Genomic DNA, 17,297 nt, shown 5'->3' on the forward strand with positions numbered 1-17,297 from the left:
CTGATGCAAAACATCATTGCCATAAAACTTGAAGCTGGGGTGCTGTCATCCTCGAACACTAAGCTTGTCGTCACTCAATTCAGGTGAGGTTGCAAGACAGTTTCGAGCAGCGCATGTGTTTTTCAGCGCTGATGCGCACCCATGTGCACGTCATAGGAGTGACTAGTGACACTAGATGCGACCCTGTGTCTGATATAACGATGCAAGCAAAACCAAAGCTGCTGGAAACTGTCATAGAAAGCCACCTTAACGCTTTAAACCTTGTCATAAAAGGCCACCTTAACCTTCGCAAATATATTTTGTTAGAAATTTTTCCTAACTACTAGGAACAGCTTTCTATTGAATATATTGATACATAACAGCCGCTAAACACGGCTGCATGAAAGAGAAGGACGAAGTGAGTTTCGTTTGATGCTGGACTGGCGCCATCTTGCTCATCGAGCTCTGTGCGTTCTAAATAGATTATTTAAGAAGTTACTTGTAACATTATTGGTGGAGGTGGACGACCCCCGTACCTCGATGAAGGCGCGCAGCGGTCGCACCATCGGCGACATTTCGACTGCTACGACTGCTGGTACTTCCTCTACGCCGCCCTCATCAGTCCAAGCCACCATCTACATCACACTTCCACACCTCCGGGATCCCGGCACTTCCTCCGGTGATGGCACGATCGATCTTGACAATTGGCTGAACCGGTACGAGCGCATCAGTGCTACTCACCGCTGGGATTCCACGCTCATGCTCGCCAACGTGCTTTTCTACCTGGACGGCACTCCCCGAACATGGTTTGAAAGCCACGAAGCCGACATAACGAGCTGGGATCTCTTCAAAGAAAAGATACGGGACCTGTTTGGTGATTTATCTGGTCGTCAGCTCGCTGCGAAGAAGACTCTTGCCACACGGGCCCAGTCTTCTACCGAATCCTACGTCTCCTACATTCTTGACGTCTTGGCCCTTTGTTCCAAGACCGACCAGTACATGTCGGAAGACGAAAAGGTTAACTACGTCTTGAAAGGCATTGCCGACGATGCTTTCAACCTGCTGGTTTATAACAATGTCTCGAGCATCGGCACCATCCTTAAAGAATGCCGACGTCTTGAACAAGCTAAAGCCTGCCGCGTAGCACAAAGCATCGTGCGCCTTCCGAACACAGCGGCCACTTCTTCGTGTGACGACGCCTTCCACCAGGCCCCTCGATGTGACAACCTCACATGCATCATTCGTCGAGAGGTCGAGGCAGCACAACCGGTAGCTAAGCCATTACCGAGGCTTACGCCTTCCCCAATCACGATCTCTTTGATACAAGCCGTCGTTCGTCAAGAGCTATCAAATGTCGGCCTACATCCTGTTTCTGCCGTACACTCTGCTGAGCCTTCTTATCGTCCCCCTTCTGCTCCTCGCATACAACGCAATCCGTCCTAATGGCGTACCCTTGATGACAGGCCCATATGTTTTAACTGTCGACGCGTTGGTCACATTGCACGTCACTGCCGCAGCCGCTGGGCTCCACCGTACCATCATGCACCTCAGTATCACGCCACTTCTGTCTGCCAGTCGTCCCCATCACTTTCTCCATCAATGCCGACCACATTTTTCGCTCCTGCAGCACATCTGAGCAGACCTCGCTACGACCGGTCACCGTCCCCTGCTCGTCGTCAGTCCCGGTCGCCCCCACAACGCCGTGCTGCCTCCCTGACCTATTCGCAGCACCTCCGACCAGAAAACTAGGCCGTGAAGCTTCTGGAGGTGGAGCTGCGTTGACGAACTTCGTAAGAAATCCTCGATTAACGCTAACGACCAACCAGAACCATTTAGACGTTACTGTCGACAATGTTCGTGTCAGTGCATTGATAGATACTGGCGCGCATGTGTCCATTATGAGTGCTAACCTTCGCTGCTGACTTAAAAAAGTTGTCACGCCCGCCCTCAACCGAGCTGTACGAGTCGCCGATGGAGGAACTGCCGCAATTCATGGCATGTGGTCTGCGCGAGTGTCTGTTGGGGAGAGAAGCACTGTCGTTCTTTTCGCCGTTATCGAACATTGCCCTCATGAACTCATTCTTGGTATGGATTTTGTAGCCACTCACTCTGCCCTCATAGATTGTTCAGCTGGCTCTCTCCATCCCGATTTATCTCTCTTTTCCGACCCGATTAGCTCACCACAAACCAGCCTCTGCTGCATTGATTTCACGCGCCTCCCGCCTAACTCTGTCACACATGTCGACTTATCCTCCAAGCCGCCAGTACCTGATGGGGATTACATGGTGGCCCCGATTCCTGCCATGATGCTTACGCATGGGGTTGCTGTGCCGCATATGATTCTGACGATTACGAGAAACCGCACCTTTCTTCCACTGGTGAACTTCTCACTCACCGCCCAAGTTCTACCTCAGGGTATCTCCCTGGCCATAATTACCGCTCTCCAAGATGACCATGTCGAGCCCTTCAGAGTTGACGATTGCTGCAGCTCAGTCAGTGGTTCCACTCCATCACGTTTTTTGGGCGCCAACATCGAGTGAATGGTGTCATCGGACCTCACGTCTGAGCAAGCTGCAGCGCTTTGCCACGTTCTTGGGGGCTATCGTAGCATTTTCGACTTTGCCAGCAACTCTTTAAGCCAAACGACCATTGTTACTCATCGCATAAATACTGGCCATGCAACTCCCATTCACTGACGCCCCTACTGTGTCTCTGCGTCGGAGCGTGCAATATTACAACATGAAGTCGGCAAAATGCTTGCGAAAAACATTATCGAGCCTTCATGCAGCCCCTGGGCTTCTCCAGTAATCCTTTTTAAAAAAGAAGGATGTAACATGGCACTTTTGTGTCGATTACTGTCACCTCAATAAAATTACAAAAAAAGACGTTTATCCTTTACCTCGCATCGACGACGCCCTTGACTGCCTGTACGGTGCTACTTATTTTTCAATTATTGACCTTCGGTCAGGATACTGGCAGATAGCCGTCGACGAGATGAACCGCGAGAAGACCACATTCATCACTCCTGATGGCCTTTATCAGTTCAAGGTGATGCCCTTTGGTCTCTGCAATGCGCCAGCCACGTTTGAAAAAATGATGGACGCATTGCTCCAAGGGTTGAAATTGTCCACCTACTTGTGTTACCTTGACAATGTTATTGTCTTTTCACCCACATTCGACTCACATCTCGATCATTTGTCAGCTATTCTGGACGTTTTTCGTCGAGCCGGACTCCAGCTTAACGCCTCCAAGTGCCACTTCGCTCGTCGTCAAATTTCCGTGCTCGGTCACCTTGTCGATGCCCAAGGCATGCGTCCAGACCCAGAGAAAATTCGCGCAGTCACGAACTTTCCCGTTCTGAGGACCACAAAGGTTGCCCGCAGTTTTGTGGGGTTGTGCTCATATTTCAGACGCTTTGTTAAGGACTTTGCGACCATTGCACGCCCCCTCACAGACCCCTTGAAGAAAGACACCTCGTTTATCTGGGGCCATGACCAAGCGTCATCGTTTTCCCAACTTACGACACTGCTTACAACGCCACCAATCTTGGCTCACTTCGATCCATTAGCCCCAACCGAGGTTCACACGGACGCCAGTGGACACGGCATAGGAGCTGTGCTGTCGCAGCGACAAAGGGGACACGACCGTGTTATAGCCTACGCAAGTCGACTGCTATCTTCAGCCGAGCGCAACTATTCCATCACGGAGTGCGAGTGCCTCACCCTTGTATGGGCAGTCGCCAAGTTTCGTTCATACCTGTACGGGCGCTCATTCCGTGTTGTCACTGATCATCACGCGCTCTGCTGGCTAGCCTCCCTGAAGGACCCCACAGGACGTCTCGCTCGTTGGGCCCTACGCCTTCAAGAATGCATGTTCTCTGTAACGTATAAAACAGGGCGATTACATCAAGATGCGGATTGTTTATCCCGCTACCCTGTTTGCGAACCAACCGATACTGACGCTACCACGGACGTTTTTTTCCATGTCGCAGCTGTTGAACATTGGCGAAGAGCAACGTCGGGATGCTTTTTTACGAGCCATGATTGACAAACTGTAGTCAACGCCTGGCGAACCGTCCCTACGAATGTTTTTGGTGAAAGACGGGATCTTATATCGCCATAACCTTGATTCCTTCGGATCAGACTTACTTCCTGTCATCCCAGCGCACCTGCGTTCCACTGTCCTGCATCAACTTCATGACGCTCCCATGACGTGCCATTTGGGCGTTTCTCGCACATACGATCGGGTACGATGTCAGTTTTTTTTGGCCTGGACTCCCCCTTTCTTTGATGCTATGTCGCCACTTGTGAGCCCTGTAGCGTCGCAAAACGCCGTCTGCCCTCCCGGCCGGCTATCTTCAGCCGATCGACATTCCCACTGAACCTTTCTGTCGAGTTGGTCTCGACCTGTTGGGCCCTTTTCCACTCTCCACAGCCGGAAATAAATGGATCGCTGTTGCCACAGACTACGCGACGCGGTACACAATCACACGAGCACTCCCGACCAGTTGCGCTACGGACGTTGCGGACTTTCTACTGTACGACATAATATTAGTGCACGGTGCTCCCCGCCAACTTCTCACCGACCGTGGCCGCACGTTCCTATCAGCTGTCGTTCATGAAATCCTGAGGTCTTGCCATACCAAGCACAAATTTACTACTTCGTACCATCCCCAGTCAAATGGCCTCACGGAGCGCCTCAACAGGACCCTAACCAATATGCTTGCCAAATACGTTGCGCCAGACCACCAGGATCGGGACATTCATTTGCCGTATGTGACGTTCGCCTACAATTCATCTCATCACAACACTGCCGGCTATTCGCCCTTTTATCTCCTATATGGCCGGGACTCAACTCTACCCTTAGACACTTTGCTACCTGCGGCCACTGAATATGCCGGGGAAGCCATTGCTCACGCCGACCACGTGCGCCAAGTCGCCCGTAATCGTCTACAGGCTTCGCAGGCGCACCAACAACAGCTCTACAATTCTCGCCATAGGGACCTGCATTTTTCCCCGGGTTCTCTCATGCTCCTCTGCTCCCCTACTCGGCGTGTGGGACGGTCTTGTTGTCGCCCTACACTGGACCATTCCGCATCGTTCCCCAAGTGACAGACGTCACGTACGAGATTGTTCCAACCGATCCAACAAAGTCATCGTCAGCTCCGAGCGACACCGCTCACGTGGCTCGGCTAAAGCCCTATTACCCCTCCTTCGACATCATATGCATAGATTTAGCACTGGGACGGTGCTTCTATTGCCGAGGGTTATGATACATAACAGCCGCTAAACACGGCTGCATGAAAGAGAAGGACGAAGTGAGTTTCGTTTGATGCTAGACTGGTGCCATCTTGCTCATCGAGTTCTGTGCGTTCTAAATAGATTATTCAAGAAATTACTCGTAACATTATGACATAAATTTCTAGCTATCATTACTGCTCAACATAGTCAAATTGCGAAGCTGACACTTTAATTCGATATTTGGCCTGCAATGGTTCATTTCATTACAGAATTTCGATGTTGCTGTGCCATAATCACGAGATGCACACACTTGTGTCAAGTTCGTCAGCCTAGCGTATTTTTCGAATAATACACGCACATTGTTATGCAAAGGTCTGTCGAAAATCACCATGTTGCCAAAATGGGCAAAATCAAATTGATTCTGAATGTTCAGTGCCTGGAATAACTACTAGAAAGTGCTAGGTGCACGAAAAAACAAATTTAACATGCCAAAATCCATGATTTACTATCATCGATCACCAGTGATCGATTTGGATAGGCGTGGTAACGAAAGAGTTGAGAAACATTCCCAAAGTAGTATTGTATGGTGGAAGTCACTGTGCTGGTCATAGCTGATAAGTGTTTCACAGGATGTGAACATCAGTGGACTCTTACACTTGTTGTGAAAGGTGCACATGTACTTGTAATATATGGAGTAGAATCCTGATAAGCCAAAAGCTGCTTAAAGATAATTGCCACTTGAATTGAAGAACTGCACCTAATCTGACAGGTTTTGCATTTGAAGTCTTTCTTGATAACTGAAACCTCTCTTCAATGAAAGATATTTTTTCACACTCGAGAGTTCTTTTTTTTTGGGGGGGAGAGGTTCCGCAGAACTCCCTTTTACATGTAGCATACACGCACACACTCTGAAGGCAAAGGAAACATCTTGCTGCTCACCTTTCTAGAAATAATTTATGCCACGTACAATGCGCTTATCGTACAAAAGCCATCACAGATCAGAACGTATGTACCACATAATGAGTGCTGCCACTCATTCCTGCAACCTTTGGCAGCAGCATTCAAAAGGCATCGCAAATCTGAATCTATGTTCCACATAAAGAGTTATGCAACATGTTTCTGCAACTATCAGCTGCAGCATTCCTATTGTATTAGCAGCAGTAATGCCTTCGAAGTTGACAAGTCGCCTTCAACGAAGGGCACAGGTGACTGTACTGGCGCTATGGCACAAGTGCGAGCCCTGTGTCGAATGCTGGCCTGGAGCGACTCCAAAGCCTGAGCTACACTACTGAACTTGTTTACGTTTTTTGTACTTCAATAAATCGTCTACAATCACAAGCAGCTGTACAGACATAACAGTTGGTGATGAAGAAGACTGGACTCATCGGAACTGCTCCGATGTCAAGGAAACGACACGGTGACGTCTGACTTTGGTCGGCTACTCGAATCCAGCAGCAGCTCCGGCTCCTGGATATCCTAATATGGGAGGCTACAGTTCTTCTTTGAGGCTAACAACGTTATGGAAGCATCGAAGAAACGTGCTCATCTGCTAACGCTATGCAGGGACGGGACTTAGGACATCATCTGCGGCCTTGTTCAACCCAAGCAGTTCAACCCAAGCAGTCCGATTAGGTGAGCTATGAGGACATAGTCGAGATGCTCAAGGTTCACTTCGATTCACAACTGTCTGAGGTTTTCTGGAGGGTACGATTCCAGCGACGGGACCAACCGCACGACGAAACATTTAGTGATTGCCTCACGATGCTCAAGAAGCCAGCGGCATATTGCAATGCGCAGACACAGCAGCGAATCCGACAATGCTGCCTAGGGACGTTATGCTGCGTGATCGTTTCGTTTGCGTTTTTCGGATTGAGCAGGCCCAGCAATGGCTGTTCGCAGAAAGGGACTTGACGTTCAAGAAAGCTTTCGACCTCGCACTGCGAGCTGAAAATGCTGTCGAAAACCAGAAGGACGTGAAAACCAAATTTAAAGAGATTCACGAATTCCGCACAAGTACCTGCAAGATAGATAACTAAAATCATCTGAGTACATCTGCCTAAAAGAAGAAATAACACTGTTGGCGTTATAACGCGCAGCATAATCCGGACTCTTACAAATTCTAGACTGCGTCCTGCGACTACTGCAAAAAACGTGGACACATTGACAAGGCCTGCCTGAAACAACGGAAAGAGGCAAGAATGAGCAATGAAATCTAATATCCCCGACAGTGTACTTCGACAGCTGCCTCAGCACCTTTGATGACTCAGCATAACTTGCCAGACATGGCCCTTTACAAGCTAAACACCCTAATCGGCGTGACCAGCACGTGGAAGGTTGATCGAGGAGACGGTGCGACAGTGCCGCGAATGCCATTCAACACAGAAGAGCCCACCCATAGCTCCTATTCCTACCTGGGACAGTCCCCAGGCACCATGGAACAAGGTGACTTCATGGGGCCACTACTCAGGCGCACCTAATTGGTTGTTGTGGACGCATACACAATGTCGTTGGAAGTTCGGCACGTAACGCAAGCAACATCCGCGGCTGTTATCGACAAGCTCCAAAGCCTTTTTGCAACGTTCGGCATTCCCCGAAAGGTCATCCCCGACAATAGCAAAGCATTCATCTCCAACGAGATGAAGCAGTTCTGCGCCTCGAACGACATACAGGCAGCTACCTCACCACCGTAGCACCCTGCAACAAACTGCCAGGCAGAACGCTCTGTGGCGGAGCTGAAAAGAGTACTGCTGAGGGATGCAGACAAGTCTATACAGTGACAACTTGCAAGATTTCTGTATCGGCAACACACAACGATACACACTGCCACAGGAATAACACCTGCGAGAGCGATGTGCAGACGTGAATCGCTCTGCCCTCTCAATTTTCCAAAGTGGGAGGCGAATAAGCAAATTCCTGAGAGCCAGGAAACATTGCAAAAATCATGCCGCTTCGCTATAGCGGATAGAGAGCCTATTCGGCAGTTTCTGAAAAAGCCAGATTGGATTGAAGACGAAATGCTGCGCCGCCTAGGACCACGATCCTGGCTTGTAAAAAGCAACCAAGGAAAGGTTCGGCATCACCACAATGACATGAGGAAAATGAGTCAGACCGGACAAATGACTCGATTCCAGACAGATTGGAGCACAGCTGACGATCTCTTGGATGCAACGCCAGAAGAGACACTGCCGAACTCAGCTGCTCAACTGCCATACTCGCCCGAAATGCAGGACGACACTCCCTTGCAACCCTCAACGCCACAGGCAGTGACCACTCAGCAACTGCGACCGTCAGAGGTTAGGCGACCTATAGATCACTATGGGGACTTCATCTAAGCGAGGTAGAGTGACATGTCGCTTTAAAGGACGAAAACAACGAAGTGCGCGCGAGACTGTACTCGCGCTGTGGCATGAGCTGTGTGTCGAATGCTGGCCAGGAGTGACTCCAACGCCTGAGCTACGCTTCAGAACTTGTTTACGTTTCCTGTACTTTAATCAATCGTCTACAGACAGAAACGGCTGTACAGACCTAACAGAAGTATAAAATGCTTGCACCTGATTTACCAATTTTTACAACCACACACCTTGAAAGTGCTAATTAATGCTAGTTCAGTAAGCCTTGAAAAGAAAAAGTGACGATATAGATATTGTTTGCAGTTTTGATTGGCTGTAATGCAATAACCTAACTAATCTATAACTATGCAACTGTACCACACTTAAAGGCATATTATGTCTAAAGAATGACTACTCAAGTGTGACTGAAATAATGCCATACATTTAATACCAAAACATACAAATGTTCAGTCGGAGAAGTCGGTTTAGAGAAGTAGATACATATCTAGAGAATTTGCTGAGCTCAGCAAATGGTATATGTAAATGTCCTCTTTACAGCTCTCTTAAATCAAGTCATAAAATGGGCACGTTCAGTTTTAAATATCAAAAGTAATATTGAGGACCGCATATGCAAGATACAACATAAAATCGATTCGCCATGCACGCTACATCTTGTCAGGTGTTGAGTAATAGGCTGTGTGTTCATGTGGCCTTACAAGCTGAGGAACAACAGCAAAATACAATGTTCAATTAGAAGCAGTAAACTTGATGCATACTGACAAAAAAAATGGCAACATTATACAAGCATGACACAGCAGATAAGGTATTTAAAATAAAGATATGCAAAATGTGATGCTTTGTCTTAAGCACTGAACATAAATTTTTGCTCTTTGTCCAGTTCACTGGGCAAATTTAACTTCGTGTGTATGATAAAGACAGCATTACTCAGGAGGCCAATCCTCAATAGCTGCAATGTATGGATGGCAAACTTTCATTCACGAGCATACTGCAGCATTGTCAAGGTATGTGAAGCATGAAAATGCAGTTCACGAGCTGATACTGGATGAAAAGAGTTCCTGCGAACTTTTTTGCTGTCCTAGTGACTCGGTGCTTGAAGGACTTGACAGGACACTGCCCTGATAGATCGTTCTTCTTAGGAACCGTTTCTTCTTGGCAGCAGAAAGAATGGAGCTTTCGTTTGTGGTTGTGCTCTCGATTACAACGCTCGTGGATGACACCTCGTCGGTTTCGCTCTCTGCCACATCCGGTGACAGTGCCAGTAGCTTCTCCTTGAACCTCTTCACCAGCACAATAGTGCGCTTTGACTTGACTTTCTTCTCCATTTGATGCACTGCTGACATCAGGTCCGACACGGCGCACCTGTGGGTAAGCCTTAGAAGGGTGAGTGCTTTCGCAAAGACGCAGGAATCGGGAGAGTCTGGGTCTTTCAGCACTTCTCGACAAAGCAGCTCAGCGAGGCGATCGTGCGGGGTCGGTTCAGTTATTTCGTCCTCACTGGCGTACTCGAATGGATTTTCTGGCGACCTTAGCAGAGTCACTTCGACGAGGAAGTTGAGAACATCAACAGGGTCAAGATGAGTGAGAGGGTCTTCCGAGCGAGCTGTCAGTATAGCATCTAACGTAGGCATAAATGCCTCTTCAAAACATTGGGTATTCTTCGGTCCACCTAGTGAGTATGTTTTCATGAAGGTGCCCAACACTTTGTGAAACCGACTGTTCTTGTCAGCATCCGGATTAATCCAGTGCAATATCAATGCTGACATCAGTGTCGGAGAACATATGTGGCCATAAAGTTGTAGTTTGGCCATACCTTCTGCAGCCACAACCCTGATTTTCTGATCTTCCATGTCCGTGCATCTGATCAAGAAGTCTACCAGTAGGCCTGATGACACTTTGCACGGTAATGAATTCTCGTCACCATCCTCCCCTTCAAACACGCTTCTGATCATGCCGTCAAATGTCTTTAACCCGTATGCTAGAAGAACATCGAGGGCACCAGCCAAGGCAACAGCTTTTATTTGTGGCTGGTCCACGAAAGAAACTTCGAAGAGAAGCTTGATGTGTGTCATCGCAACATCTTTGTTCAGCACACAGCAGAAGGAAAGTGCTCTCACTGCTTGCTTACGAATTGCCACGTCCATCCTGATAATCCCAGGGAGAATGATGTCCTCGAGGCATGTGAGAAGGAAAGGAGTCAGTGACATGATAGGTGTGACTGCGATCATTTCAGCAATTAGTGTCAAGCACTTTAGAATGATGGCCTCACTTTTTTCGCACTCAACTTCCTTAGGCTCAGCAGACATCTCCGCCAATTTAGACTGGTGGTGAGAAAGTTCACCTTCTAGTTCAGTGATCTTGCATTTAGTCTGTTTAGCTGCATCGAAATTTTCTTTTTCAATGCAAGTTGAGAGCTCCTCTCGAAGTACATTAAGCTGTACTTTTAACCGGGCAATCATTATATCCAATGGAGCCTCCAGCTGTGTTTCTTGTGATGGGAAGCCCTCACTGGCTACCATGGGTGCCTGGATCTCGGGCAGCAACCCTTGAACTTCTTGCACTGTGTCGAGTGGGTCTGGGTGAATATAGCGGATAAGCTTCATCAAGTGGGGTACCTGCATTGCGCCTACCTTCGGTGAGAGCAGCAGTTTCCTGACAGTTTCAAGAAGGTGCTCCCTTCCAGCAATGTCAGCAATGTCGGCCGACTTCAGTAGTAGTATGAGCTGTTGCGAAGCAAACTGATGATCTAGCTGACGAAGCGCTTCCCATTCCGTACTAAAGGACAACACATACTTCGTGACAAACCGGCAGTAAACAGTCAGGTCTGGGAAAATTTCATCCAACCATGTCTCCGACTCTGTTGATCCCTGAGCTCGAAGGGTCTGCACTAGGACACGCCAGTAAAGCGTGTTCTCACAGGTAAGTTTGTTTTCCGGGATGAGCTTGTCCTGATCGAGCAAGCGCTCCTTGATGTCCTTGACAAAGAATTCTATACTGTGCGCCTTGAGCAACACCTTTAGCAATGCCTCCACAAGTTTCTCTCCTCCATGGACGTCCAGAAGGTCGATCAAGGTTACAACGCTGTCCTGGCAATGTTTGAGCCAAGCAGGAATCAGATTTTCCGAGACAACCTGTTTGACCATGTTCGACGGATCGTTGAGGCCACTGTTTAGAAGCTGGGTTCGTTGTTTTATCTTCAGATACCTCACTGGTACTTTATCTGCGATGCGCTCGTAGGCGCGCTTCCGGACTGTTTCTCTCGTGTCCCTCGAGCGCATGATAAGTGCACCCAGTGTGCGTGAGGACGGAACCATGTGGCTAACGACAGCCATTCGAACGTCGGCGGAAGGGTCGGCTTCGACGTGAAACAGGAAGTTCTCAACAATCTTGCACTTGGCGTCACTCGGGTCTTGAAGCCGCGACAAGGCGCCCACGGCGTGACTGCGAACGCTTCCGATGCGGTCGCGAAGCCTTGTCAGCATCGCGCGCTCCATTTCCTCGAATAGCTGGTCGCCTATGACACTGTCGTCCACGACGTAACCTAGCAGCTTTTCGACGAAAAGACAGCACCTCTCGCGGATAACTTTCTTGCCGCTTTCGCTCCACTCCAGCACATTACGGAGCATAGGCTCTATAAGTTTGTTCGTAGGAGTTGACTTGCCGGCAACCTGTGGGGCAGTCGGGGCAGCGATGAAACGAGCGGCAAAGTCGAGAAGCTGTTCGGCGTACTCGACGCTGTCGGTGTTCGGAATGATGACCTGCAGGCACACTACGAGTTCCTCAAGGAATTCGTCGAAAGGTGTGTTCTCATACACTTTTCGGGCAACTTCGAGTCCTCGTTCAAACGCGTTTGGCCTGTCCTGGCACACGGTCAAAACGTCGCGCAGCGTTGCCATCGATGTCACATCCATCTTCTCTCGTGTCTCACCCATCTCGCGTCACTGTGGCAGTCCACCAAGAACAATAACGCTTCGAACAAGGCTGATAATCACTCGCAGATTGAAAACTCGAAGTAACGAGGTTAAACACGCACAAATGGACGTGAAATGTATTCCTCGCACTACAGTACACTGCACTGGCACTTTGAACTACTTGGCCGTTGTTGCCGTTGTCAGTTCGCGCGCTTAACACCTACGATTGTCGCGCTTCTTGCGGAGCCCTTGGCACTACCATTATTCAAAAATTGTCGTACGTTAATAATTGAGCTTGAAACTATTTTATAATCATAATTAAAAAATGACATACTATTTTAATACCTACTTCATTGATCATTTATGTTCAACACGTTGTAAAACATGGCCTTTGAGACAACTACAACGAGAGTTACGATTCGCAAGGTGTAGTCAGTGTTGTTACAGTGCCGCAATTCCCAAGCAGTAGGATTATTATTGTTGAGAAAAAAGAAATAGAACTTTAACTTTGTTATGCCAGACGCCCAAAGACACCTTTGACGGTTGCATCACAGTACAATATTGAAATAACCATGACAGTGACCATGGCAATACAACTCTCAGAGGCCGTGCAAACTGGTAGGTGTTCTGCATAGAGTATTATACAATAATACCTAGAGAGGAATCTGGCGCTGCGATCATATACCCTCATCTGTGCTAGGGTGGCTTCCTTATCCCTATCCGTGCTAAAGTGTTCTAGAAAGGCTATATCCGTGCCTCCCAACGTTCTAGTAACGTTGGTGCCTCCTGAAAAGTACAGGCTTCGGATTGGATCGCGTTAGCCAGTGAACTGTCTACAATTTTTTTTACAGTTTCAGTTTCGTTCTTCGCGTAGAGTGGGTAGTGGTGTGGGTGCAAATGATTGAATCTGCGCCTTTGTTGTTCAAAGCAGCTAAAAACTGCTAGGCCTCTCAATTAACTGCTACGTTGGACCTGTATAAGTCGTGGTTGACAGTTTAAGCGGAGCGTCGTCCACGCCACGGTCTTCTGACTCGACTTCACAACAAAACGAGAGGTGCGTTGGGGGCAGACCACTTGAACAGACGCACTTGGCATCACAGCAGACGAAACGTTGAGTGTTCCTCACTTAATACTGTGCTGTTATTTCCATAAGTAGATATTACGCATTTTCGAGGTAAAAACAAGAATGTTCGTTTTGAAATGTTGTAAAGAATAATTTATTACATCTTGATGCCAAATCTGGAACGCAATGGCAGAACAAACAATGCGAATCCTGGTGGTTAAGTTTGTCCAGATTTAATTTTTACCATCTAGTCACAAAAAACCTTTTGTAGTAAAGTTTCCGTAGAGGAAAATGAAGCAAGTTTCAATTATACATAACTTCATACCACCTTGTTTTACACTCAACGAACAAGCATGAATGTAAACATTCGAAAGAAGTCTGTCTGGTTGGGTATGCAACTGGGAGATGATTTGGACTCCAACCAAAAGTTTCGAAGAAACCCGACGTTTCAAAACCAACTTGGTTCCTTCCTCAGGGGTGACTGCGGAACTACGTAGCAGCGGCGTCTTCAAACCACTCGCGGGGCACATAATGACCCTCTCTCTCTCTCTTGTTTTGCCGTGGAGCGCAGTCCATCTGTATAAACTGAGGGAAAGGTTCCGAGAGAGCGGTTGATGTTATGGGCTGTCCTCTGTATGTGCCACGACTCGAGTAATAACCTTCTCCTCCAGTTCGGCTCGCTTTCAACGATGGCCGTCGCTTCGAAGATTATCCGGTGATCCAACGTCTCAACCGCTCTCTCGGAAGCCTTCCCCCAGTGTATGCACATGGACTGCGCTCCACGGCGAAACGAGAGAGAGAGGGGGGGGGGGTCATTATCTGCCCCGCGATCAAATCGAGAATTCGGAATGCCAGCATCCGCTGTCAGTGACCGTGAATGCACGTGCCAATACGGAATAAATTCTATAGCTACGCTGAGCGGGTTACGCATGACGCTGAAATCGAACACAGGACGATCTTCGATATCAAGGCAGGAAGAAAATTAGGAGGAAAAGAACGGCAGGGAGCTTAACCAGCATATAGGCAGCCGGTTCGCTACCCTGCGCATGGGAGTGGGTTGGGGGAGATGAAAGATAGAGAGTAGAGAGGGAAGAGAGATAAACACCGCACATTCGGCAGCACACGCGCGCACACTCAGTCATAGTCCAGTCTTGCCTTTTGCGGTGTGTGACATCGCTGTTACAGCCGATTGTTCAAGTTCGTGTCGCGTAGGAATTTCCACAGAGCTTTTGTCACCTTCTGTTGCAATGTCTTCTTTCAATATCAAAGCTGCAAGCAGAGTCGGCGTCAACACTTTCGATCATTTAAGGCAGCCTTATGACGACAGTCATCTATTCTCCCTTTCGACTTTATTTTGCTTGAGCATAATACGATAGGTGTTGATGTGCGAAACAACCTGTTCGTTTAATCAGTCTGGCTGCTACTTCGGATATTTAGTACAATGGCCCAAACAAAAACGACCTTTCAGAATAGTTTCACTAACGCATGCAAAGAAAGCCCAAGTAACAAGTAAAACCAGCGACAAGCCGCTCTTTCTTTCCTTTATTCCATCTCTTTTACCTTCTTTCCCTTTTTCCGTCTTTCTTTCTCTGTTTCTTTCCTTCTTCCCTTTTCGTCTTTCCTTCCTTCTTTCTTTCTTTTTTATTTCCTTCTTTCTTTCTTTCTGTCTTTCTCTCTCTCTCTCTCTGTGTGTGTGTGTGTGTGTGTGTGTGTGTGTGTGTATGTGTGTGTGTGTGTGTGTGTGTTTGTGTGTGTGTGTGTGTGTGTGTGCGTGCGTGCGCGCGCGCGCGGGAGGAGGGGTGTTTTTAACCACTTTCAGGGGCGAAGCTCTTTATGGCATGGGTCTGTCGCTCCTCCTTTTCCGTATGTATGTATGTATGTATGTATGTATGTATGTATGTATGTATGTATGTATGTATGTATGTATGTATGTATGTATGTATGTATGTATGTATGTATGTATGTATGTATGTATGTATTGTGAGGAACCGGTTTATTCAGCCAGGCTCGAGCTAAAACACGCTGGTGATGATATTTTCAGATGAAGAAGATGTACAGGTGATGATGATATCAAAGAGAATAAAGAGTCATTCGCTTGTCGCGCTCACACTAATTCCCCCGCGCGGTGAAAGCGGCCGCCTGGTCGCTTGACAGTATTATGAAATGTGTCGCGCATAAGGCTTTAAACGAGATACGTGCACTATCTCTGTTCTTCGGCAACGATGATCAGGACTAGCGCTAAGAGGAGAAACACGGTAATTGACAGGAGATGTCTGTTCGACCACCGTGTACGGCCCAATGAAGCGACTGATGAATTTGTCGCATAGGCCGGGGACGCGTAGTGGGGTTCATAGAAGAACTTCGTCACCAGGGGAAAAACTCACAACACGGCGAGACGAGTCGTAGCGAGATTTTCGGGTGTCTTGAGAGAGGCCGGTGTTAACACGGGCCTGGTGACGGCAGTGTGCGAGACGAGATAGGAATTCTTCAGAGAAAGGAGCCGTCGAGGGTGCAGGGGCCAAAAGGAAAGAGACATCCAGAGCGAAACTCGGCGAGCGACCATGGACGAGAAAAAATGGAGAAAAGCCGGTAGTGCGTTGAGCAGCCGTATTATAGGCGAATGTCACGAAGGGTGGGTAGAATTGCATCCCAGTTCGTGTGGTTGGGGTGAATGTACATGGCGATCATGTCCGATAGGGTCCGATGAAACCGTTCAGTCAATCCGTTGGTCTGCGGGTGGTAGCTAGAAGTGGTCTTGTGAACAGTGTTCGAGGCACGCAAAACTTGCTCGACAATTGAAGATAGGAAGACTTTGCCACGATCACTGAGGAGAATGCGTGGAGCTCCATGACGCAAAAAGATGTGGCGAAGAAAGAAATCGGCGATCTCAGTGGCAGTCCCAGATGGTATAGAAGCTGTTTCTGCGTAGCGGGTAAGGTGGTCGACGGCCGTGACAATCCAGCGATTCCCATTGGATGATATAGGAAGAGGGCCATACAAGTCGATTCCAACGACTTCAGGTGATGTGCAGGTAATGATGATATCAAAGAGAATAAAGAGTCATTCGCTTGTCGCGCTCACAGTATGTATGTATGTATGTATGTATGTATGTATGTATGTATGTATGTATGTATGTATGTATGTATGTATGTATGTATGTATGTATGTGTGTATGTATGTATGTATGTATGTATGTATGTATGTATGTATGTATGTATGTATGTATGTATGTATGTATGTATGTATGTATGTATGTATGTATGTATGTATGTATGTATGAATGTATGCATGTATCAAAAACCTGCAATTTACAATGCACTCAGAGGTGGAACCAGAACTTTTTTTACTGATTGGGGGAGGAAGGGAATAACGAGGTGAGGAAATTATGAGCTGTGTTTTAACCCTCTTTGATCTTGAGGCAAAAAAAAAAGAGCAGGCAAAATAAATTTTTTGGGTGGACGGCAGGGAGGGCATAGGGGAAAGGGCTGCCGCCCTTACCCCCGTGCCCTCGCTGGAGCTGTACCCAACTGTATACTGTTGTATTCTGCGTCCTTACCTTCCTCAATACCGCCGAAGCCGCTTGTGGTTACAAGCAAGCGGCCTCTGAAGGCCAGCTGAAACCACAGCGAATTTACATCGAGCCCGTGAAACAGGTCGTGTTGATTCAGGCGGGCTCGAGGAGATACCGACGCAACCGCAGAAATGAAACTGCGAGGTCAGATACAGCATTTCGTGCAACGTCAGTTTCGGAGGTGTC

General features: G+C 48.0%; 1 protein-coding gene across 1 annotated transcript; it reads right to left on the bottom strand.

Annotated features, from left to right (window-relative positions):
- Nucleotides 1–8,968: 8,968 nt before the first annotated feature.
- Nucleotides 8,969–12,699, bottom strand: Cap-G (Chromosome associated protein G). Its single transcript, XM_037422568.2, has one exon. It carries the CDS (start codon nt 12,496–12,498, stop codon nt 9,595–9,597), a length of 2,904 nt encoding a protein of 967 aa, XP_037278465.2. The 5' UTR covers nt 12,499–12,699; the 3' UTR covers nt 8,969–9,594.
- Nucleotides 12,700–17,297: the final 4,598 nt, after the last annotated feature.

This window comes from Rhipicephalus microplus, chromosome 4, assembly GCF_043290135.1.
Source record: "Rhipicephalus microplus isolate Deutch F79 chromosome 4, USDA_Rmic, whole genome shotgun sequence".
Classification (NCBI taxonomy): domain Eukaryota; kingdom Metazoa; phylum Arthropoda; class Arachnida; order Ixodida; family Ixodidae; genus Rhipicephalus; species Rhipicephalus microplus.